Source organism: Cupressus sempervirens, chromosome 6, assembly GCF_028749045.1.
Source record: "Cupressus sempervirens isolate cs-2001-9-10 chromosome 6, ASM2874904v1, whole genome shotgun sequence".
Classification (NCBI taxonomy): Eukaryota; Viridiplantae; Streptophyta; class Pinopsida; order Cupressales; family Cupressaceae; genus Cupressus; species Cupressus sempervirens.
Genome location: NC_143123.1, coordinates 303,758,211 through 303,783,183, shown reverse-complemented (window position 1 = coordinate 303,783,183; position 24,973 = coordinate 303,758,211). Strand labels below are relative to the sequence as shown.

At 33.1% G+C, this 24,973-nt stretch overlaps 1 protein-coding gene across 8 annotated transcripts in view; it reads right to left on the bottom strand.

The window, feature by feature from the left end:
• LOC149552410 (Polynucleotidyl transferase, ribonuclease H-like superfamily protein) overlaps positions 1-24,973 on the bottom strand; it is a 252,443-nt gene that overhangs the window by 65,921 nt on the left and 161,549 nt on the right. For all 8 annotated transcript variants that reach the window (XR_016352920.1, XM_089787960.1, XM_089787964.1 and 5 more), the window contains exon 4: positions 2,197-2,328. Coding sequence is in view for 7 of the 8 variants with exons in the window: in XM_089787960.1 (XP_089644086.1) it covers positions 2,197-2,328 (132 nt within the window). In the remaining variant the exon portion in view is untranslated. The remainder of the gene's footprint in view (positions 1-2,196; positions 2,329-24,973) is intronic.

Below are 24,973 nucleotides of genomic sequence, written 5' to 3'. Positions count from 1 at the left end.
CTTATACTTCGTGAAGCCTCTTACAAGCAAAAATTTCAAAGTCAAGCAAAAAATAATTACAGAAATGGAAAGGCTAAATACAATTGCACAGTGGAAACTTCAAAATCATGACATATGCTTGGAATCATTACAACATTTGACCATTTGCTCACTAAACACTCGTGGATACCATGCACATTTACTTGACCTCTCAACTGACTATGACATCATCTCTTCTGACATCTTATGCCTACAGGAAGCCAACAGCAAAATTGATGCCTCAAAACCTTTTACTGACACATACAACTACTTTTCTATTCATGGTATCCATGGTTTAATAACTTTGACAAGAAAAGGATTATTAGCAACCAAGATCAGTGAACACATTACAGAAAATGTAGAAATACAAAGAATAATAATAACAAGCTTCAAGAATAAAATTAATATAATCAACTTATACGCAAGGCCAAACTCCGATATAGATGAGATACAAAGAGCTCTAAATTATGTACTAAACAACATAGAGCAAAATAACATATTGTACATATTAGGAGATTTCAATATAAATATGCAAACAACAAACAACCGAGCTAAAACTCTTAATAATTACATGCAACACCACAAACTTAAATTTCTCTTACAAGATACAGACAATATGAACACTCCACTTATTGATCATATATGGTCCAACATAACTACAAATATATGCAATATTTACAAATCAGAAGCATACTGGACTGATCACCTATCAACAATATTAAAAATCCATCCGACAAATGACAACTTTTCCCAACATGACCAGAATTACTGAAAATTCACCCAACAACATCCTACATTTCTCCAAATATATTTATCACCAACAACTATCTACTCCACATAATCACATCAAACTCACATAACTAGACAACATAACAATTCCTTTTCTCATTTCTTGTTGCCAAAAAAACAATGTAGTACAACAAACAAAATATGCAATATTACAATGTTTAAAACGAAAACAAGTTAGAATATTCCATGGTAAAAAATTTAAGACAAAGTAGTTTAGTAATTATTGTACTAACATGAAACTTTCAGATTCAATAATCACATTATACAAATTACAAAATATCTACATAGCAACAAAGAATTTGATGCACTGAACAAATTTTTTCTACCCACAATTTATGCAGACAAATCAATGGATGCAAACAAAAGAGCAGGAAAGGCTACACAAATTAGACAAGAACAATCTACAAAAAGGTAACCTATATTTTCTTTTAACAATTTTTTAGTTTCATATTCAGACAAAAAATACACTAACATACGTACCAATGCAGGACAAAACTGAAAACACCTGGCTGCATTTCTATAGAAGACTTGAATGCAAGAAAAGGAGGCAACACATTTGAAGGAGATGTCTTGGTTGTCTACAAAGTGAACCTTGACAAAGTCAACAAAACACGAGAAGTGCTACGGGCAGACCTAACAGATCCTAAAGCAGAAATGACAATAACAGTGACTGTTACTGAAAACTTAATCCACCAATATGAGGACAAAATAATCCCAGGCATGGGTGTCTCTATAACTGGATTTGAAATTCAATCAAAATCAGACTATGATAGAGGTGATTGTGATTGCATTCTTGTACTAAATGAAACAAGCATTGTTGAAACAATCAATTGCATATGCAATGACTACAATTTCATCCCCAGCACTACAATAAGGAACCTGTTAAATAGCACAAGCAACTACCCTATTGGAACAGTAGGTGCATTGGTCGTTGCAGCACAAAAGCAAGGCAACCTCAACATTCTAGAAATAAAAGATGGTCATTCTGAGGAAGACAGGGCACAGGTAACAATTAATACAAATTACTTCTCCAATTGTACTTTTTCAAATTAGCACACTATTTATTATGGAAATATTCAATTCAATATTTTAAAGTCTATCTGTATATTCTACGCAGTTGGAAATCCATCCAAATTTTATTCAGCACTACATCTCAGCAGAAGAACATCTTGCTCGAAATGAAACACCAACATGGCTCTTTAGAAACATTGTAAGAAGGACAGACCGAAAACAAACACTTCGAACAGGCCTATCCACATTTATTTGCAAGCTAAATGACAAAATGACATTGCAAATGTTACATGACATAATGCAGAAAACTAGAGAGGTAAAAGAAAATCATTGTTCAAATGTAAACAATTGTTGCTATAACATGTAATTGACACTTACAAACTGTACTTTGAAACAGGTCAATGGGAAATTGAAGATTGCAAATCCATTCTCCAATCCATTTGGAGCATTTTGTCCACACTGCCAGCACAAATTTGAAGGATATGGAATCCTCGAAGAAGAAACTGCACACTGTATTGGATGCAAGCAAGATGTCAACTATGTGCACAAGTTACACCTGAAGACATTGCTTTTTAGTGAAAATAAACAACCAATCCAGTGCTTCATTGACAACATGATGGTTGACCAATTAATCCCAGCACTCCGCAACATCAAGTATCATGAATATATGCAACAAAAATCCAAAGTCGTATTCATGCTAAGAGACCTTTGCATTCAAGCAACTTTCACACTGACCCAAGCCAATGCAATCACACATGTCAACTTGCTTCAAACCACTCAAACAAGTGAAAAGGTGAGCTTATAAATACTTTTAAAAAAACACTAAAAACATGAATTATTGCACAAATGTTTCATGTATCAATAACAAATATCTAACGTAATTCTTTTGTTGACATTGCAGGCAAAAGAGGAATAAAAAAGCTACAGAATACTTTATTACAAGAACCTTTGCTACAAAGTCCATTGAGCCATCATAAACGAAAATGCTATATTGTACATATGCTTACAGACAATATTCTATCAATAGCTTAGGTTGAATAGTAAACCAAATATGTCTACAACTATGTACCTTATTTTCAGACATTTCTAAATTGTTAGTCAGCTTTCACTTCTTTGTCACCCTCTATAGCATCAAAGCTATAAAATTACTTTATATGCCATGAAGTAAATTAAAAAAATGGAACAACTAGTTCCTACCGTCATATGTCATATGTGAACATAAATTTTAGTGTTGTCATGCATATGAATGAATATAATGCAAATGCTTCTTTCTTAACTTTAGAAAATGTTGTTATCATTGTCTCAATGTAAATAATGTCATTGAAAATAAAAATTAATCATCATACAATTAAGACATTCAAAATTGTTCTCTGCAAATTTGATTCTAAAAATATGACAAATCAACTATTGTATTTTGTAGTAGGAAAAGTGAATTCTGCAGTCTTATTGCCTCGTTCACTTAGTCAAATAAAACAAATACAAGAAAATCAAACAATAATAACTAGCAAAATGAACAAGTTATTTCACCTGAACACTACAGCCTCCAATTCAAAATACATGACGGCAGGAACTAGACGCTTTGCGTCCTTGTTATTGTAGTTTAGTTATTTTATCATGTCTACTATAATTAGACTTTTTCGTATGTTTTCCAATCATAATTATTTAAATAATCTGACCGGTCTCTTCTCTTTATATGAAAGATTACTCTTATCAGTGGTAAACATGATATTTTCATTAGATCAAATTATATTTTCTTCTCTTATCGATTATAAGCTAGAGACATGATGTGGTTTTCCTTAAGTTTGAATTTCAAAGGTTACCATGCTTGCAATATTTCGATAGGGTTTCAATTAATACATTTTATTATTTAAAATATAATTTGGTATCTACTAATTCTAATGATTTAAATTAATATTGGATAATATTGTTTATCAATATTCAACATAATTAATTTAGCAATGGATATGTACTGTCTCTTTAATTTCATAAGGCGATATACATATAAGTATATATGTATATGATCAAATTATAAATTAGTACATTATATTGTATTATAATAATATTATTATGTTTATATCGTAATTATATTATATTATTATATTATTTAATTCATTTCATAATTTATTTTATACTTATTATAATGATCATTGTATCATTGTGTTAACTAATTTTGACCTCCTAGATTAGGGATATCACAGAGCTCTACCAGAAGCACCCGAACTATTGTCACCCATTGACACAACTTTGTATTTTCAATTCCTTTTCAATGAAGCTAAAAAAAGAAAACTTAATTTCTTACACAAAAAAGGAGTTAATGGAGCTTCATTTTGAACCTAATTGAGAAAACATGGTATGAAACTAAGTGATTCCTCTTGCACCTCATGTTGGATAGTTAGGGTTGAATCTCAAAGCTATCTTAAAGTTTTCTTTCTTTCATTCCTTATTACCTTTGCATCCTCCATGACCAATACCAAAGAATGCTAAATTTTCATTATTCTGTTACTTTTCCTTAATGTGTAGTCAGATGAAAAAATTCATGCTCCTCTTAGCCACTTAATTCTCGGATTCTATTCCCAAAGTATCTCCTCCATCCTAAAGATTCTACCATTTTCTTCAATAAACTCATTTTCCTTTTCCTCAGTTCAGTGGTTAAACTATTCTTACCAATAACAGCTGCCCGTTTTTCCATGTCTGCTTCCCTCTTCCTTTTGTTTTAAAAAATGTTCCCTGCTGCTTTATTACAGCCTATTGCCTGCCTTTTAAATTCTATCATTTTAGTGAAGCATTTATCTATTGCATCCCCTCTCTTCCTTTTTTAACCAGCCCTCAAATGCTGTATTAAAATCAGGGTACTACTCCCAAACATCATCCAGCTTGAAAGTAAACCTCTTTGGTTTCCCATTCCTATTAAAATAAAGAGATATAGGCCAATTATCCTATCACTCAAAAGTTAACATCTTAGTGAAAACTATCAAAACAAAGTAACCATTCCATATTCAACAAGAGGCGCAAGCGCCAGAGTTCTTGCTTTTGGTGGTGTTGTTGGCATGAGGACATCGAAATAAGTTATTGAAAATTTGAAGAACGTTTTCATCGAATAGTAGAAGGTTGTATTTGATAATAAAAAATATTTAACTAAAAATATTGAAAAATGTAAAGAATATTTAAGCAAAAGAATTGAGAAGCTTATATATTTTAAATAATTTAAATTAATATTACAACTAAAATTTATATTTAATGACTGAATAATATAATTATACTCGTTCACATGGAAAAATAGGTGCATTTCAATAAAAGATAATATTTTTTTAATACTTCTCAATATATATTGTAAAATTGAGCCAAGCATAGTAGGCGTAAAACTTGGAGACCTCAATCTCGAAATACATTATGCTTCATTTTTATCATTATCTCAACTAACCATTAATCTTTTTAAAAGAGTAATAAAATGCAAAATACCTCATTGCCTTTTTTCAACCAAAATAAGTTTTTTACAAATATTTAACATCAAATAATTTTTTATTTTTTAAAAAACTACAATTAATTGTCATCGTTATACACTATTTTTATTTATAAAAAAGTATTTAATCAACAACTTAACACCCAAAAATGATATAAGATATTTTAAATTTTAAATACATAAACAATATACATAATTGTACTTACAATAACTACCATTTTAAAATTCTTTGTAATATTATTTAGTTTTTAGTTTTTAAAATTCTTTCTTACTTTATTTAGTTTTTATTACTTTTAATTATTTTAAAAGATACTGCTATAAGCACAAAATGAATCAATTTTTTTTGAGTACATTCTATTATTAATAATTTGACTAATGGTAAATACTATTCTTGTTTTTCAAAAAATTTAAAAAAAAATGTTCAAACTTTATAAAGAATTTAAATTTGAAATTCTTAAATGATAAATGATAAATTAAATGTAGTGTCACATCATCTTTTATGATATTTTCAATCATAATAAAGAATTTAAATTCTGAAATTCTTGAAATGATAAAATAAATGCAGTGTCGCATCATCTTTTATGATATTTTCAATGATTAATTGCACAATTAATGCTAAAAGTTAGAGCTTTAAATTTTTCTTGATATTTTTGTTTCAAAAATTAATTTTCTCCCTTACTATTATTAGTGAGGGCCAATAAGATTTTAGTTAAATAAGTTTTTTCCATTTCAAAAAATAATAAAATGTTCAAACTTTATAAAAAACTTACAACTTAAAAAAATATTTGAATCTTATTGGTTAAACTAATAATAGTTTTGGAACTGAAGGATTCCATAATAAGAATCTATCCAATCTACATAATAACTAAGTTGTTGATCCTGGTTTTGATTCAGATTCAGGATGGGATTAGGTTTCCTAGATTCTGCAAAAAAACTTGAGGTGGGTTCCATTACCACTAATATATATATGAAGATGAATTTGGATATTAAATATGAAATATGGATTGTAATTTAAATTTTCATTGTGTAATGATATTTTGAGACACAAAGTATGAATATGATATGAGGTGTTTTATTTAGAATTTTATTAGCAATTACGGATTTATGGGTATCACACTTCTAACTTATTACTATGAAATGTTAGAAGTTTTGAACTTGTTATCCCCTTTTTATCCAGTGTCAAAGGATGAGTTGTTAGCCTATTATTTTGTGCCTCGTAGGCTAATTATTGTGGATAAAGGAAACTTCGAAGGCGAAGGCTCAGTTATGGAAGGGTCTTATCTTCTCCACAATTCATTGTTTCCAATTTGGTCTTTGTTGGCTCAAATTGGACATCGTTTGGGCTTACTTCCATGTACTTACTATTTACGATAAGTCTAGTGATGATTGAGAGGGACCCTATCTATTTTTGGAAAGTGCATTTGGTCACGTGGGGAAATAATAGGCACGACTCATGTTTCAAATGACACATTTAAAGGATACGTCTTTTGGGAGTTATTATTATTTTAGTAGCCAAATTATTATTAAAAGATTAAATGACTTATTATTCACTTAAGTTGAGGGTTGAGTCATCATTGGAAGGGGCTCTTTATTCAATTAATTCATGGAAGCTAAAGCCAAGGTATTAATTAAAGTATTGGAGTAAATAAATTATTAAAGGGAAAAAGAATATCTATTTCTCCCACATTGCTTGGACAATTAGTTCTTTTTTATTATGTTACTTATGTTGATGTGCATTTCTTATTTTATGAATTTGTGATGAATATTAGAGCAAAGGGTTTTTCCATTTGAAGGTAGGAAGAATTTGCAATTCTTCTAAGTATTTTACACTTTGAATTGGTTGATCTTTGCTAGTGAACTGTGTGAGCATTAATCTGACTAAAAATTTTGTTGAAATTGATGATCCATTTTTGAAGAGGATTAAGAGTTTCATATCAGATATAATTGCAAGGATAGAGAACAGCATTTTGTGCAGATTACAGCCTTTTAGAGGCTTAAATTTGGGGTTTAGAAAGCCGCCATTTATTAATAGAGCAGCGACAGTCAATTTAGAAGTGGCGTTTGATTATTTGAGGTAGCATTTGACATCTATGAGGCACATTTCTGCTGTTTGGTCTTCCTTTCAGATGTGAGAATTAAAGACAATTTGTCATCATTACTAGAGGGCTACGGTACAATCTGGAATGTTTATACATGCTTTCAATCAGTCCCAGGTTTTGATAGTTGTAACTAATAAGTTTTTTTAAAGCATTGTTCATCATTGTAATTCAATTGCAAATAGCGAATTTGTTCATAGATACAAGGTTGCACAATAACTGTTTGGCGAAATGTCTTTGACACAATTATTCATTTCAATTAATATTAAGTCATTAGGTTGCATGCCAACTATTTGCTAAAATGTCCATTAGCTGTAGGTGCACATTTTAAACGTAGAAATCATATGCATGCATTCAAGGGCACATAAAGAATTGCATTTGCAATTTAGTTCTTTGCCTATATTTCTTAATAATCATTTGCTAGCATTTAGACGTCATTTGAAAATATTTCAAGCCAGCAAAAACAATCTGAAAATAAAAGCCAGCAAGATAGAGGTTGCTTGCAAAGTGTTTTGACAAAATGTCAAACATCCACAATTGAAGCAAATCTAGTGTTTATCAAAGTTAGAGACATTGGGGGTTCTTACAATAGGATCAGAGCGATTTACTTCCATATTGTTGGGGTGGAAATCATTGAACTCACATGTTCGATTTTGAGTGACCAGTAGGTTCAGCACTCTTTGAGTTGTTTCAGTTATGGAAAAGTCTAGGAAATCATTTAAACAGGGAAACCAGTTGAATAGCATGCTTATTTCCAGGAAGCACTCAAATGCCATAATGAAAAATTAGGAAGATTAAGCAAAATCAAAAAGCATGTAGCTGATCTTATGGAGATCAAAAATCAGACTTACATTAAGGAAGACGTGGGCATTCACATTTCTGAATTTTATGACAGCAGCCCCTTGTTTGAGCATACTGATGATGTTCACAATAGGGCCAGTATAGAAGATGTAGTGGGTTTCTCCTTGAGTCTTGGCTCGCATGATGGGAGATTCATTTTTAAGGATTGCATGGAAAATCTGAGCTCTAATAGCTCTGATTTTCATGATAGTAATCATAATTGTAACATTCGGTTTTCTAGGGTCTAATTTAACATCTAACATCAGCATAGAATACAGTTATAACTTCGATTTCATAAGAAGGCAATTACATCAATCATGACCATGTGAAGAAGATTTACTGTTAAAGTCAGTTAAACAAAAATTTCTTAACTAAATACTTGAAATACCTTTTAATGAAATTACTTCAAAAATTGCAATCACATACCTCGGAAAACTGAGACTGAAAATCATCTAAGTATGCTTCTGCAACCACCCAGGTTAGTCCACAAATAAACTATAACAATTTCTCAAATCGATTATTATCTCAAAAAATCATTTGATGAATACAACTAAATACCACTATAATTTAAATTAGGGCATCACATATCATCTTACCAATTAGGGCATCAATTACCATCGGTTTATTTTAGGGCTTCTAATACCACTTTACCACTTAGGGCTTCTGCGACCATGGATTCAATTTAGGGCTTCCGCGACCACGGATTTTATCTAGGGCTTCCGCGACCATGGATTCAATTTAGGGCTTTCGCGACCACGGATTTTATCTAGGGCTTCCGCAACAACGGATTCAATTTAGGGCTTCTGCGACCATGGTTTCAACTAGGGCTTCCAATACCACTATATCAATTAAGGTTCCAGCTGTCACACAATCAATTAGGGCTTCGATTTTCTTTTCCTTCCGATTACTTATCTGTGACAGTATCTCAAGATTAGATAAATACTTATATTCAATATTCATATAAAAGAAAACAATAATCAAACTAGGTGTAGAATAATGATAACAATGAATTTAACTCAATTCAATCTTACCTCTTCATATTAAAAATGATAATACCTGTTTCTGATAAACAATTGTATGATAACGTATCTCTATCTGACTCATGTCTGACATCTTGAGTGAAGTGAAAACATTGTCAGGCGCTTAACCACCCAACCTCAGACCGCAATATGTCCCCACACGATCTCTAACGAGAAAGGCCCTCCCTACCTGGAATTTGGCAGGGGGTCATCTTGCCATTCACTTGGCTTCCTGGTATAAACTCTCTCCACACGACTTGGCTTCAGGAGACCACAATAACAGGAATATGCATGAACTGTTAATTGATTCATATTATATGATAATTATTAAAATGTCATAACTGATTCCAATTCATATTATTGAAGATTTTCTTTCTTACACCTCATCACCTATCTTCTACGCTACACAACTGGATGAGTCTCAGGTAGACGGCTCTATCATTTATTGAAGTCGATTGCTTACATCCATTATTTCACCTTCTGTGGTTACATGATTATGATCTTTAGAGATTTCAAAATTGATAATTGATATCTCTTAAAGTCCACCTCTTCACCATTGATGTCATCATTGTCGATGAATTCATGATAATATTAACATTTCAGTATGATGAATAAAAGATAGATTAGAAATAAATTTGGAGGATCTTTAATTTATTGCTATCACTATCTTCCTTATTCATATCTGTGAAAATTCTACCAATTAACGATCACTAGGTGACATGATTATCAGACCCTAAGGATTTCATCTAAGAAGCTATGTTTAGATCTCTATTAGCAAACTAAAAAGCTATATTAAAACATCTATCAGCATAATTTATTCAGCTTGTATATAACATGCAATTACATGGAAGGATGAATATAAACTGAGCACCAATGAACACATATAAAAATAATAATGGATGTCCAATAAGACAATTCTTACCAAAAACGTTCGAAAACATTACTTGAGCTGTGGATGATCATATCCATTATCCCTGGCTGAGTTTTTCAACAAAAGTTAATGATTGCATATCTACTTTAATATCTCCCATTAAACTTCAGTTCCAAAAGGTTACGTTTGAGGAAAACTCAGATTTAATTTATGTGTTTCCAAATACATTAATCTCTTTAGCAAACTCATGCAGTTTGAGGCTTGACAGAATACTAACTTTCATTCATATCTATCTCAAAGTCTTAAGCTTAGAACTAAATTTAAGTCACAATGGAATCTACTCTTATCCATATCGATTATTTCAAACTGGTAAAGATTTCAAACAAAAACTATTGAGGAGGAACCTGATAGATTTTATTAAGAAATTCAAAAAAGAAATGCACTCTGGCTGAACAGTCACCCCTGTAGCATCTTTAATAAAAAACAGAGTCGTCTCCTTCTTCCTGAACCAGTCACGGAAAGCCTCCATTATTATTTCTTAGCAAAATCAATTCCGAGTGGCTTGCACTTTGGGCATGATCCCAATTCACGATTTGAGACCTGCGAAAAAGTGTTAAGGAAAGACGGTAAGAGTAGTATATTAATCGGGTTTGAAACTTTGATATACAAGAAACGCCGGTAGCAAAGAGTTCCGTGGAAGAATGATTAAGCAGAAATATAAATTGAAATCAACCTTTGATAATTTGAGAGCCTCCATTAGCAAGGAAAAAGTATGGACAAAGACGAGTTACGGGTTGCACACAGGTAAGAGATACCTTAAGATACAATCAAAGAGACTATTAAAAAGAGAGATTTGGCTCTTCGGCTACCATCACTTACAAAAAGCCATTCAAATGCCAAACAAAAATGAATTTGTAAAAAGAAGGAAAATTAGAAGAAAAGATAATTAAAAGGTTCAAATAGCCAAATATTAAATTGATTAAAATTAAGAAATTATAATTCAAATATTATAAACCAAACATTATTATTATTACAATCACTTATTTAAATTATTGTAACATTTTATATTAAATGCATGAATACAAATTATTATCTAAATAACATAATGAAAGATAAATTGAAATCCTTTAAGATACGTTTAATATTTTATCCAATTATTTTAATTAAATTATTAAACAACTCATGCAAGTCCCGCAGACGTATTCTGTCTAGGTCCTTTACCCATCTGCCCAATGATGGTGATGCCCTGCCTAATTCTTTTCTGACAATGCTTTTACCCCTTCGACATGCTTTCTACAAGGAAATTCTTCGAAATTAATTTGTATATTATTTAATCATAAATAATCATAACAGTTACCCTTTCATCTTAACTCCATGAATTCACGATTAACGAATAACTAGCATGTCATCTTCACTTGAAATCATAACGACTATCTTAGCATTTCACTAGATTATATCAAATTAAACTGCCAACTGACTTCATGTGAACCTCAACGTCTATATTTCAAGCTAGGTCAAAAATTGGGACGTAACAATAATGGTGAGCCTATGCAGGAGTTAGTAGCTATTTAATGTATTGGAGGTGGTTGGATGGAGTTTCCCAAAGTTGAGACTCATAATTCAGGTGTTCGAAATGAGTTAGATGATGTAGACTCATTCCATAAAGATTCTGATTTTCATGACAGCAATGAGAGGTGTCTACATCAGCATTAGAAATCAGAGGGCTTACAGATAGAGGATGTTGGTACTCTAGATTTGGGTACTAGTGATGTTATTTACGAGAAAGCATCTTGCTACTATGAGTGATCTTTCATATCAGGCTTTAGGAAGTGAATTAGAGAATTCATTGGTTGATGATTGGTCACAAGATTGTGACTTACGGGGACTAAAACTTATATGGGGGATGGGAGTGTGCGAGGAGATTGATATTGGAGCAGCTTCTACTCTTTCAGATGAGTCATTCGTTGAGGTATATAGCAAAAATACCTCAATTGTTGATGTCTATGATTTGAGAGCACACATTATGCTATTTGTCATGAGGTGAGTGATACTAACACAACTTCATACCACACAGTAGAATTTGATTTAGAGAGCTTGCATGGGAGCCTGGGAGTTTAAAGACATCATTTTCCTATGAAATTGAAAGTGAGTGATAATCAGATTGCTACAACCATTGAGCATTATGGCGTTGCCTATCAGATATAAACCATATTTGGTTGGAGTGCTCCTATGTCAGATAAGCATGGTGACAAAGGCCTTTCCCTAGCAAAGTTTCATACATTTTGAGAAGCTATCAAAATAATGAAATAGAATTATTTACAGTTATTGGTTGACAAAGACAATCTTCTAGAGTGGGATTGCACTTGCTATGATGTGTTACAGGGAAAGGAGGAGGTAGATGAGCTCACCCATGAGCTCAAAGTGACTATGGCTTCATTGGAGAGGGTGCAATTGGGCCTTCATAAGCCTCAGTCACAAATTGAGGAGTTATCCATGGAGTTGAGGTTGCATAGTCTTCACCAGCTAAAGTTACAATTTAATCATCTTCAGTACTTGGTGATGATTTGATATCCATGGGCTATGGTTGTGAGAAGGTTGAGGTTGTTGCCATGCATATCACTATTATGGGTGCAGATGGTCCACTTGGGATGAGTGCATCTATAGAGAGAAGCGAGAACCCACATGTTGCATTGAGTTCTCCTATAGTTACATCCATTGTAGATGTTGGTGCAAGATAGATGATAGGGGTTTGCATTTAAAGCTATGACAATCAACAGTCAATGGAGATGGAAGCTTTTTATTGTGATTGCATAGGGAGTAATCCTCACTACTTTTAGGATCCACATAGAGAGGATTTGATGATGCATCAATGTGGATTGGTTCTGAGGTCGTACCAACCTTTAGGGGGTGAGTATTTGTCATTTGTAGTAGATTTGATGATGCATCAATGTGGATTGGTTTTGAGGTCGTACCAACCTTTAGGGGGTGAGTATTTGTCATTTGTAGTAGATGGGCTCAGTGGTTGCAAGTTGGCTTACTTGCAGATTCAACACATCCATGGGAGCCTTGTAGAGGATGGAGATGATGTTGATGTTTGATAGCTTCAATCAGATAAACCTATTATATATGTGTTCTTTATATTTGAGATATAAGGTTAATGTTAGATGAGAAAAATTAATATAATATATATATATATATATATATGATTTATATTTGTTATGATATTAATTATTAAATTAATGAATAGATATGTCCCATGAAGGGACATGTCTATTCAAGGCCTATTCTCTATATATAAATCTAAGAGGATTTTGCATTTGGAACACACATAACAAGACATGCCAGCACTTAGTACATTTGCAGCAAACAATCTCGAAAAAACAACATGGTATCAGAGTCAAGTTGTTGCAAATGAAAAAAAAAAAAAAAACATTTAATCAAATAAAAAAGAAGTCTATTGATGTTCCAATGATGCTACCCTGAAACTACCATCTAACAAATTCAATGTTTCCATAAATGTCTATGGAAACATTGTTCTAAAAGTTGTTTGGTTTATTGGTAGGTGCTCACCCAATGCCATCGCAAAGGTGACAATAATAGAAGATAATCCAACGACATAAAGAGCTCACTAAAATCCCCTCAGCAACATCACAGAATGTAGTGATTGGGAATAATGATTGTAGACCACGTAATATCATTTGAGATGTTACATTATTGAAAGGCCGATCCTCTTACAAACTTTGGAAGGTGCTCGACAATGTCATCGGGGAGTCGGTCAAAGTTGAAAATCTGGAACCATTTACAAAGCTTTTAGGGAGCCCAATGTACCGATAATATGGACGTCAAGGAAATTTATACTGGTCAAGCTAAAACTGTCGGGTCCATGATTAATTTGTGGGGACCTTAAGATGTCATCAAGGACTTCCATTTTCTATGCTAATCTTGATCTTGATTATGCTGCCATGTAAAGGATCGTCTAAGGAATCTGTGAAGGTGTTGGCATCCTTCATAGTTGGCTGTTCACTAGACTTTGGAGGTTCAAAAATCCTTATTGGGCTCACTGTCTAATTCTAAACTTCTTTTCTCACCTGATAATTCTTAAATAAATTTTACACTTCCATAAGACGATTGGCTAGTTTGTCACTATTCTCCAAATGATAATATTTTGTTCGCCATGCAAAATTTCTTGTGGATGATGAAATTTATATGGGCATTCAATTTGTGGGACTTTATGAAAATATGTAGTGAAGTTGCTCAACAATACAAAATCTGCATTTACAGAACTGCACTCTATTTCCAGAGTCCTCTATCATTCATAGAATTAGAAGCCCTGCAAATATATGCAACTGTGATCACCATACTTAACTCAAGCTTCCACTTGCCCAAGCCAACTCATCATGTGCAAAAACCGTATAGATAGAAGTGCTGGTCAAAGGAGGGTACAAGATAGTTAAAGAAAAGAAAAGGTACACTTGTTGTAGAAGGAAGAAAAGTATAATTGAAATAAGCATGGGAAATAGGGAGGCGTAACAAATGTTAGGACATCGTTCACCTTAACCCTATATCCCATTCGATTGAATTAAGAGGAGGAACATTCATTAATAGTCAATTCAGTCTAAGATAAACCATGACACCGACTACATTTTTTGCCATATATGGTGGAGAGGAATGGATCGAACATTAATAAGACATGAGAATTATTATTATTTAAGTTCTTTCACCTATAGATATAATATAATTTTATATAGAGAGAAGCACGAGAACTAATCACTAGTATCGGTATAGTATGTTATGAGACTGAACGACATATACCAAGAAAGAGTAACGTAAGGACTTGGATACCGACCTCGTACGATGCAACAAAACCTTCCAAATTATAGAGCAGTCGCAGTTATTTTAGAGGTGGTATCTGATTATTTGAAGCAGCATACATTTTAGAGGCAGTGCCTGATTATTTGAGGCGGCATTTGACATCTATGACACATGTTTCTTCTGTTTGTTGCCTTCTTTTAGAATTTGTGAGACTTAGAGACAATCTGTGATAATTACTAGAGGGCTGCAGTACAATCTGGACTGTTTATACATGCTTGCAATCAGTCCCAGGTTTTGATATTTTGTAAATAATTAATTTTTTCAAAGCACTGTTCATCATTGTAATTGAATTACAAATAGAGAATTTGTTCATAGATACAAGATTGAAAAATAACTGTTTTGCAAAATGCCTTTTCTGTAGTTATTCATTTCAGTTAATATTAAATCATTGGGTTGCATGCCAACTATTTGCTAAAATGTCCATTGGCTGTAGGTGCACATTTTAAATGTAGAAATCATATGTATGCATTGAAAGGCACATAAAGGATTGTATTTGCAAGTTATTTCAATGCCCAGATTTCTTAATAATCATTTGCTAGCATTTAAACTTCATTTGAAAACATTCCAAGCAAGCAACATAAAGGTTGCTTGCTAAGTGTTCGACAAAATGTCAAACATCCACAATTGAAGCAAATCCAGTGTTTGTCAAAGTTAGAACCAACGATAAATGAACATTGAAGTTCTAGATTTATACATGTGACATGTTCAATGTTCATTCATTATTGTCTTAAAACTTTAAACATATAATAATAAGTTAGTATTGTGATACCAAAAACCCATAGTTGCCAATAAAACTATAAGTAAAACAACCTCATATCATTTTCAAACTTTGCAAAAGTCTCAAAATATCATTACCACAATGAAAATTTAAATTAAAAGTCATATTTCATATATAATATCCAAATTCATCTTCATTATCATCATAGGAATCAAGGTCAATATTTGGTTCCACTTCAACTTTTTTTCAAAGAAAGATGTTACAGCTGTAGAGCAAAGAAAAAATGGCGAAAATGCTTGAAAGATGAATGAATAATCAACAAATGTCCAAATGTATCCTTTTTGGTCAGAATAAGGGTTTCCGATGCTTTCAAGATTTTATAAAAAATAAAAAATGGCATGTGGGGTTTGTTTTTGGGTGCTTGCAACCTTGGATGCCTATGGATTATTGTGGATTCCACCCAGATTCCAACAACCCACGAGGAATCTAGATGCCTAAACAGAATTTGGGCACAATCCAACAGGATCAGTTCCGCTGTCGCATTGGAATCAAGATCTGGGCCTATATGTAGGGATCTGGTAACTAGAACACTAATGTTCTCGTCTCCTAATCTATTATTCATCCATGTAAACCAACTGGTCCTAGGTTCGATCATGATGTCTACTAACAAAGGATCTTCACAAAGCTTGTTGAACTCTTAAGGCCCTGTATTTTAGTAAATTATTCTCCTTCCTTTTCTTTTGGAGCTAGAATGGCATTAAAAGCACAGCCTCCTATCCACTCCCTTACTGTAATCTTGTCAAAACACCCTTGTGTACTTCTAAGTCTTATTTTTATCTCTTTTTAAATTAAAGACATGTGAATATTTGACATAATTTTTATTATTATCATAGAGGTCTCTGAAACTAAGAGACAACAATGAGAACCTTCAACAATCCTTCCTAAAAAGCAATGTTCTATAGAGTAGATAAAACTCCCACCATCCCCTCAACATCTTCTGCAGCACAACCACCATTTCTCCATAATGTAGGAAGTAGTTCCTCAAAACTTGTGCTCATGAGAATTATGTCAAGACCTTCAATCTCAATTAGCCTCTTTAATGAATGATGCTTCTCTAGGCCATTTCAAACACAAATATTCCAGCTTAAAATCTTCATTGATTCTTCCCTGCATGGAGATGCTTGCCTCCAAACTTGACATTTTTTTCCATCGATGCTTTAGTTCCTTTTTCAGTTGTTTCAAATCTTTCTTCTTGAATTTGGAAGCTTCCATCCATCTCCCTTTATTACCCGATCCTCCTACATCTATAGAAATGAGATTGTGTAAATAGATCATCTTTACCTCCTACTGAGAATGTTAATATTTTGTATGTTGATGTCTCATAGCCCAAATTCATTATCACTATTTACCCATTTCAAAACCTACGTTATTGTTGGGGGCTTGTCAATTGGCTCCAAAATCAGCCATCCTTTATTCTTCAACTAGAAGCCAAGATTATCTCTAAACATTATGCTCTTTGGAGTTTTACGTACCACACCATCATCACTGCCAAACTTTTCTTTTGAGGTCAAAATCATTTCACCCTATTTGTATATTGATTGTTCAGGCCTTCCAAACCATCTATTTTATATGATGGGTGCAATGTTCCCAATTTTAGCATTATTTATTTGTGTTAACTTTCACCCAATTTCTTAAATTTAACGTGGTCTTTGTTAGGACCTCAAACTTATTGGAGTGGTCTGGGTTGGTTAGAAATGACTTTGATTCTTAGAAATGAACAAAGTAAGAAGTATGGATCAGTATGACACTTTCAATAGTGATTTTCAACACATGAGAAGTTCTTCAAGCTTCTTGGGTAAGTCATCTATTTTAGTCACACAATTGACCCTGATCATCATATTACATCTTTAGTATCATCTCAATCTGATTTGAGTTTGATTCTTGTGCAATTTAAAAGCTGTCTGCAACTTGGGTGAGCTATTGAGTTATTATAATTTACTTAAGTTGTATATTGTTGCGAAATATTAAAAGGACAACTAAGCGTACTAGCTCTTGAGATGTATTTTAGGTTGGATACCTACACTTGAGGTCCTTTTCTTGTGAAAAGTAATATTAATTATCCAAAAAGGTTTTGTGAGGAGAAAAAGAAAATTCTTATAAATCTAAAACTGAAAATTACCCTCCATACAGCTATATAAGGAGGTGTTGGACTCACTTGAGGGATAGAAATTGATGAGTTTACTAATGTTTTGAGAGTGGAATGAATCCAGAATTTTTCCTAATATATTGAGAACCTTTCAATGTTTATTAGTTTTAGGAACAAATCCCCCCAAGAGTCTTCGTGTGGTTCTGTAATGACCCCAATTTATTAAAGTGACAACAAATTAAATTAAATTTTATTAAGTTGTCAAAAATAAATGAGATATTTAAATGATGATTTGACATTAATAAATTTAATTATATCAAAGTATTATTAAATGTCAATTTATATCTATTTCCCTCAAAGTTCAATTTAAGAATTATCAAAAGGAAAATGTAAAGACGAGCAGAGGGAATTTCAAGAGTCTCATTAGAGGATTCTGAAAAGGCAGCTAGGGCTTCATTTTGGACATGCTTTTTATATGCTTGGCTTTTAATTAGTTTCTTCAAGAGCTGCAGGCTTTCAGTTCAACAAATTTAGGAACTGAAACCCTTGAGATTTCTCTAATAAAATTAACTGAAAACCCATTTCTTTGGAAGCGGTTTCATGTCAGCATTTGAAATGAGCTTCAATGTGTTGTAATCATGAAGTTTACTATTGCAATAATTTTCTATAGGTATTTTTTATTTCCAGAATAAATATTATTCACGCTTGAAGTCCAGAATGAAGATATCACTGCATAACAATATTGGCTCAGTGGCGAAGTATTTCATGATTTGCAAATATATTTCTGTACTATTTGACCAAAAACGTTAATACAGTTCCGACAAATAAAATGTTGTTTGGGCAATGAAACATATATTATCGACTTGTTTGTTCACATACCTATGTGGCTCTTGGTTAAAGATGTTATCACTGACACTTACCACATCAATCAGATATCTTTGAACTAAGGAGTGTAATATTCAAATGGGAGGTGCTGGTTGTGTGCTTTATTGAATATAATATTCTTTAATCTTGTAATCTATTCCTGGCACTAATGACAAATCGTGAGGGTCGCCTCTCAGTTTTCAATCATCTAAATCAGTTGTACTATGGTTGATAGTTTGAATTCAATCTGGATTGGAAGGGGTGTATAATTAAAAGTTTCAAGCTAACGTTCTGTATATCTGACTCTTATAGAATAAGGTTGCTGCTAAGTATGTTTTGGGTCATATGAAAGCCACTCTATCTTCTACTTTGCCATGAATTTTGCTGCATAATTTGGGAAGTTGAAGTGCTTCTTTCAGTTATGCACCTGTCCTCTTGCCTTTATGCCCACCCATATAGTTCTAGGGACCCGCCCAGGAGATCGAGGGCCCCTCTCCATATATTCAATCAGTCCACCCCGCCTTTCCCTACAATAATATAAACCTGGCCACCCACTCCTGCGTGCAAGGGCAGGGGCCCTAAAAGCTCTAGTCGGGTCCTTCGGTCTGAGAAGAAAGAATCCATATAGGCCATCCTTCCGAGTTGCATAGAATCCTTCCCTTCTGTCAGATCAGAGCGGAGCATCCAGTGCTTCCATTTGGCCACAGTCACTAGTTCTCTATCATTCAAACAGCTTTCAATTCCAAACTTCTCACGAAGTGAAATATCTATTGTGCTGAAGTATATTTAGCATTCGAACCAAAATCGTAAGGGAAATATACAGAGCAAGTTGAGATCTTTGGCAGCAGCTGTTAAAGGAAGCTTGCACCTAGTTCTAGTTCTAGAACTTTGCATTGGTTCTTGGTGTGTAAAATGAGATTGAGACAAGAAGAGATTTAAGAGCAGTTGATTGACCATTTGGCCATGTACATGTTCTTTTTTGTTGGGCATGAAGATAGTTCCTGGGCATACTGCCATAACGTTTTTATCCTCACAGCACAAGTTAGAATGAGTCTTGATTAGTGGCATGAGAAAGACCCTGCTTGGTGTGGTTCTATCACTACTCTCAGCAGAAGGCTCATATCTGTAGAACTAGAAACCCATTTAGCAGAGTACGAAGACTTCTGAGAGTTCTAGTTCTGGGGGTCATCTAATTGTGCACAAAGCTTGTTCGTGAGACAACAGTATACTAAGTTGTGTTTCTGAGTGGTACAGGTTTGGCATTTTACTTCCAGTAAACTCTACTGCAATTTGAGAAGTCAGAGGTTGATTGTTAATTGTTCCATTTTGTTAATTTGGTCTGATATAAGACTTTCAGATTGTGCAGCAATAAAGGACAGTGATTCCGTGCATATGTCATGTTAATTGTTGTTGTTGTTTTTTAACATTTTACAATACAATATATGTCCACAATATGTGATGATAAAATATTTATGATCAGCAATCATGATACCCATATAACCATTTTGCATGCAAACTGTTTGACAAAATTACATACATAGTGAGTGAAAAAAAAACCCTAAAAGAGCAAACTAAAAGTACCAAATTAGGTGGGAATTACAGTGGTATTAGAGCATCAAACCTTCCATCCTGTTGGGTAAAGCGAGTGGATTGCAGAACAACAAGTTAGACTTACTATGGAAAAGTTCATGAAGAATTTTCCCCAAACACATCAAGATAAAAGAGAAGAAATATTTAGCCTATTTCAGGAATATGATATTCTCCCTACATATGTTAAGAGACATCTCCCTTTCCTTGATCACATGGACTCACATCCAACGCTACACTACAAGACTAATTCGGCAAAGCAACAATATTGTAAGATAGCTCAAGATCTACTTGCACGGGGAGTTTGTAAAAAATTGTACGAGGGATTTTCAGAAATTACTACTCAGCCTACAAGGGAACAAAGTTTCAAACCAGCAATTGAAGAAAAGAATGTTAAAGATGTCAATGAAGCAAGTGATTTGGAAACAAGTATTGAACTAACACTTGAGGGATAAACTAAAAAGGATGCATGATTGAAGAAAAACTAAAGTCATTGAATTTGAACTATACTGAGTGTCCCAAAAAGAGAAAGAATCAAATGAGAAGAGAGCAAATTTTTTTCACATGTTAGAAGAATTGAACATCTGATCACAATTGTGGGGTTACCAAGGAAGATAAATTGGCAAAAGAAGATGAGCTAGCTAGGATAGAGAATAAAGAACAAATTGCTTCAGCTGAAAAGAAATCTAAGCTTTTCATCTGTGATCTTGAGATCAATATAGATAAAGAGATGAGTTCTCTTGATGATTCTTGGTGTGGGATTCCTACAATTCTCCATGAAGAATACATTGAAACTTGTTATGAAATTGCTGATATTGCTCCTATAGAAGATGATCTAATACAAGATGACATTGAGTTAGAAATATGGGAATACTTCTACTGAAGAACATGCATCTTCTTCTGACAAAGAAACCCTTCAGCATGATAATGAAGAAACATACGACACATCTACAAAAGAGGCATTCATAGAGCATGCTGATTTAAGGCTTGACAATGATAAATTAAAAGAAGCTATGGATTCCACTAGTACTTCTTTGGTTGACTTTAGTGTTCTCCCATCAATCATACTTCAAGAATGCAAGGTCTCAACTAGTGCATTGGATGTCTTTGATGGTAGTATTGATCTTACAAGTGAAGACAAGTCCGAAATTTTATCGTGTGGCAGTTCAATATCCCTCTGGATATTTTTCTATGATTTTCTCACAAACAGTTTTCATAATGCAATAGATATATTTATGCAAATAAATCCACCAAGTGAACCAGAAAATACTCATACAAAATACTTAGAAATTGTTATTGCATTATAATTTCAGCAATACAATAACATGCTAAATTCCCATCTTAAAAACAGTATCAACAGTCAGATTGGCACAACTAGAAAATGAACCTGTAGTTGCAGATGTGAACTCTATCTCAAATCTACTACATAAAATGAAATGGGTTTGTGCCCAATTGTTAAGGTTGTAGCTTCAGTCGGATTGGTTCGATCTGAGATACATTATTGTTATTGGTAAATCATCATTTCCTATATATACTTATCCATGTTAAATAATATTATTGTATGTAATAGTATAATATATATATATATATATAATTTATGTTAATAATATATATATATAATATTATTAAATGATGATTACACTACAGAGACATGTCTCTTCTCTCATATTTATATGAGATCCAAATCTGCATTTGGAACACATCAATTATAGTGGTCATGTTATTACATTTGCAGAAAACGATCCATTTTACTTCAACATGGTATCAAAGCCAAACAGAAAATGTAAAGAAGCAACTTATTTTACAAGAAGAAAAACATTGACATGCTCAGTGAGAAAGAGACAGGAAAAAAATAATTTGAATAGGAAATTAACATCGCCATAAAACATGTTAAGAATTTGACTTAAAATTTTCGGTCAGAAATCTTTCATGATAGATAAAATACATAATGAGCACTTAGAGGTATCTGATCAGCAATACCAATCTAAATATTCATCAGGAGAGCGCAAGCTGTTGACAATATTTGATATTACATTCAGAGAAGATTTCAAATCCCAAAAGGAGGGGCCCCCAAAGATTTTTTTTGTCACTGATGTTATAATTTTCCACTGCAAATATTTTGCAAGATCCATACTGCACTACTAATCTTTCAATATTTGGCGATATCAATTGGAAGAGAAAAGCAGCCCCTTCCACATTTGCATAAGATTGTGTTAATATTTCAGGTGAACTCATATTTGTGCTTTCTTCAAATTCTGACTCATGCGCTAAACATCACAATACGTATATGCTTTTACTACAATCTTCAAACCTCTCTGTAATTAAATGGTTAGCGAAGCCACTCCTCTCCCAACTATGACACATATGATATATAAAAGACTTCTTTATGAATATCTACCTCGCGTTGAATCAGAAATTCATATGAAAATATCTAATTCTCTGGCTTGGAAGATATCACTCACGATTTAGTAATTTAGGTAATGTGAGGATATTGTATGATTATTGCTGTCAGTGACAAGTGCATATTAGCATCAACATACACTCTTTAAATCATTGAAACTTACACAGTGCTGTGAACAAATAGAAATATTCCATGGAGCATAATAAATTCTTATCAATGGTGATCTGTCTATTATGAATGTTCTTGTTGAAGGATCTGAACCTTCGTGGCACAACAGGTAGAAGTTGATGAGAGTAGGGAAAGAAAGAACATGCTCAATTTCTTATAAAACTCAGTCTACTCACTCACTGTCCATATTATCCATATCTGGAGAAACGCTTGCACACTCATCCATGATTAGACACAAGCCCAATTTAAAGTAGATGTAAGGTTTGATCCGAACCAAGCATCACATGTGAGCCTCTACTCCTAATTCAAGAAGATAGATCACCTAATTTGCCATTTTGCACTCATTCAAAATGTTAGTGGTGAAATAGCAACATAAGGTGGAACAATGATATCATAAAAATCCTGCTAATATTCAAGCGAAAAATTGAATCCTGACCCTGATGTCGTACTGTCATTTAGAAGGATTTTGAAACAACTCTTTTAATGGCTCTTCCCTTGACCTAATGGCTTTTGTTGTTCAGAATGACAGCATCGTATTGATCTATCAAACTTCCAAGGTTTGATGTATCGTAAAATTTAGAAGGAAGAAAGTAGAATAAATCATTCATGATTTTGCATTCCAAACACTTAATGGACTGGAGATTTTTGCTATACAACGATAGAATCAGTCACATTGCAAACTCAAAATTTCTTCCTCAAAAGGCCCTTGTAAATGTTGGAAGAATCGAGGGTCATATTACCAAAGGAAGGATCGATGATAAAGTGCAGAGACTACATAAAATACATAATGGTTGATCTGACAAATACCTGTGACAAGTATGATGTGGATTGAGTAGCCATCCGACTCCACAAACGAAAGAGGTAATAAAGAAGGTGATGTGCCTATATATTGTACAGTCCAAATAAAGGGCCAGAAGAATTATAAGCAATATGGTAGTCGAATGCAAAGGTAAGTGACGAGTGCATGAACATGGGGCCCCACCCAACAAGTAAGGTAGATTAGGGTATTTTATATGTATTTAAAATTACCTTATTTATTGTAGGCGCTATAAATATTTGGGAGTCTAGAAAGATGATATTTTCTAAGTATAATATTTGAAGATTGATATTTATTCATTAATCACAAAGAGTTCTTTATATATATATATATATATATATATATATATATATATAATTTGATCGTTTTGAGATATTTGTCAATTCAAAAGGATAATGTTTAATAAGTATTTCAATTTGGCAAAATGATGAAGTGTCTAATAAGTATAAAATATGTGTGTGTGTGTGTGTGTGTGTGTGTGTGTGTGTGTGTAGAAATATCCTATAATTAAATAATTTGACATTATTAAATGTAAGAGGATTAGTTAATGCGCAACAAGATAGTGAATATAGATTAAAGTGTATCTTTGAACTAGATATCTTTCTATATTGCATTCGAATGATCTTATATTATATAGAATTATTTATTAGTCTCTAGTATTTTATTTAACCAATCAATGAAGTCTCTCTCTTATTTGTTTTCTTATTGTTTTTGTTTTTGTATAAACTATAAGAGCTATGTGCCTTGATCTTTTTCTCTGAGAATGTTATTACAGAAAGAGGGAGATAGAGATAGAGGGAGCTTGGCAATTCATTAGAGGCAACCCTGAAAGAGAGGGAGCAATTAGAGGATGTGATTTAGTCAACCCTCGATGATCTTGGTCATATTGATTCAGAAAGTGAGGACGCTTAAATGTTCAGTCATTGGGAAAGATTAATGTGTTGGAACATGGGTATAGAACCAGACCAGAAACACAAGGATCATCCCGAGAGGACTGAATAGGAATATAATTCATCTACAAATGGAAGTGTTCTTTTCAAAGTTGTTGAATAAGACTATTTGAATTTAATTAAGCATGTGGGAATTCTACATTGTGGGGGGGGGGTGAATGATTATATTAACCAATGTTTCATTCCCCATTGGAGGCATTTTCTAATTTGATGTATATGGACCTTGATTGAAACAACTTATACCAAGGATGTTGATGTACATGAAGAGAAGAATTGTCCGTTATGTATGCTACCAAGGCATTAGTGCAGGACTATGTGAGATAAGTATCCTTCTTGTTAGAGTAAT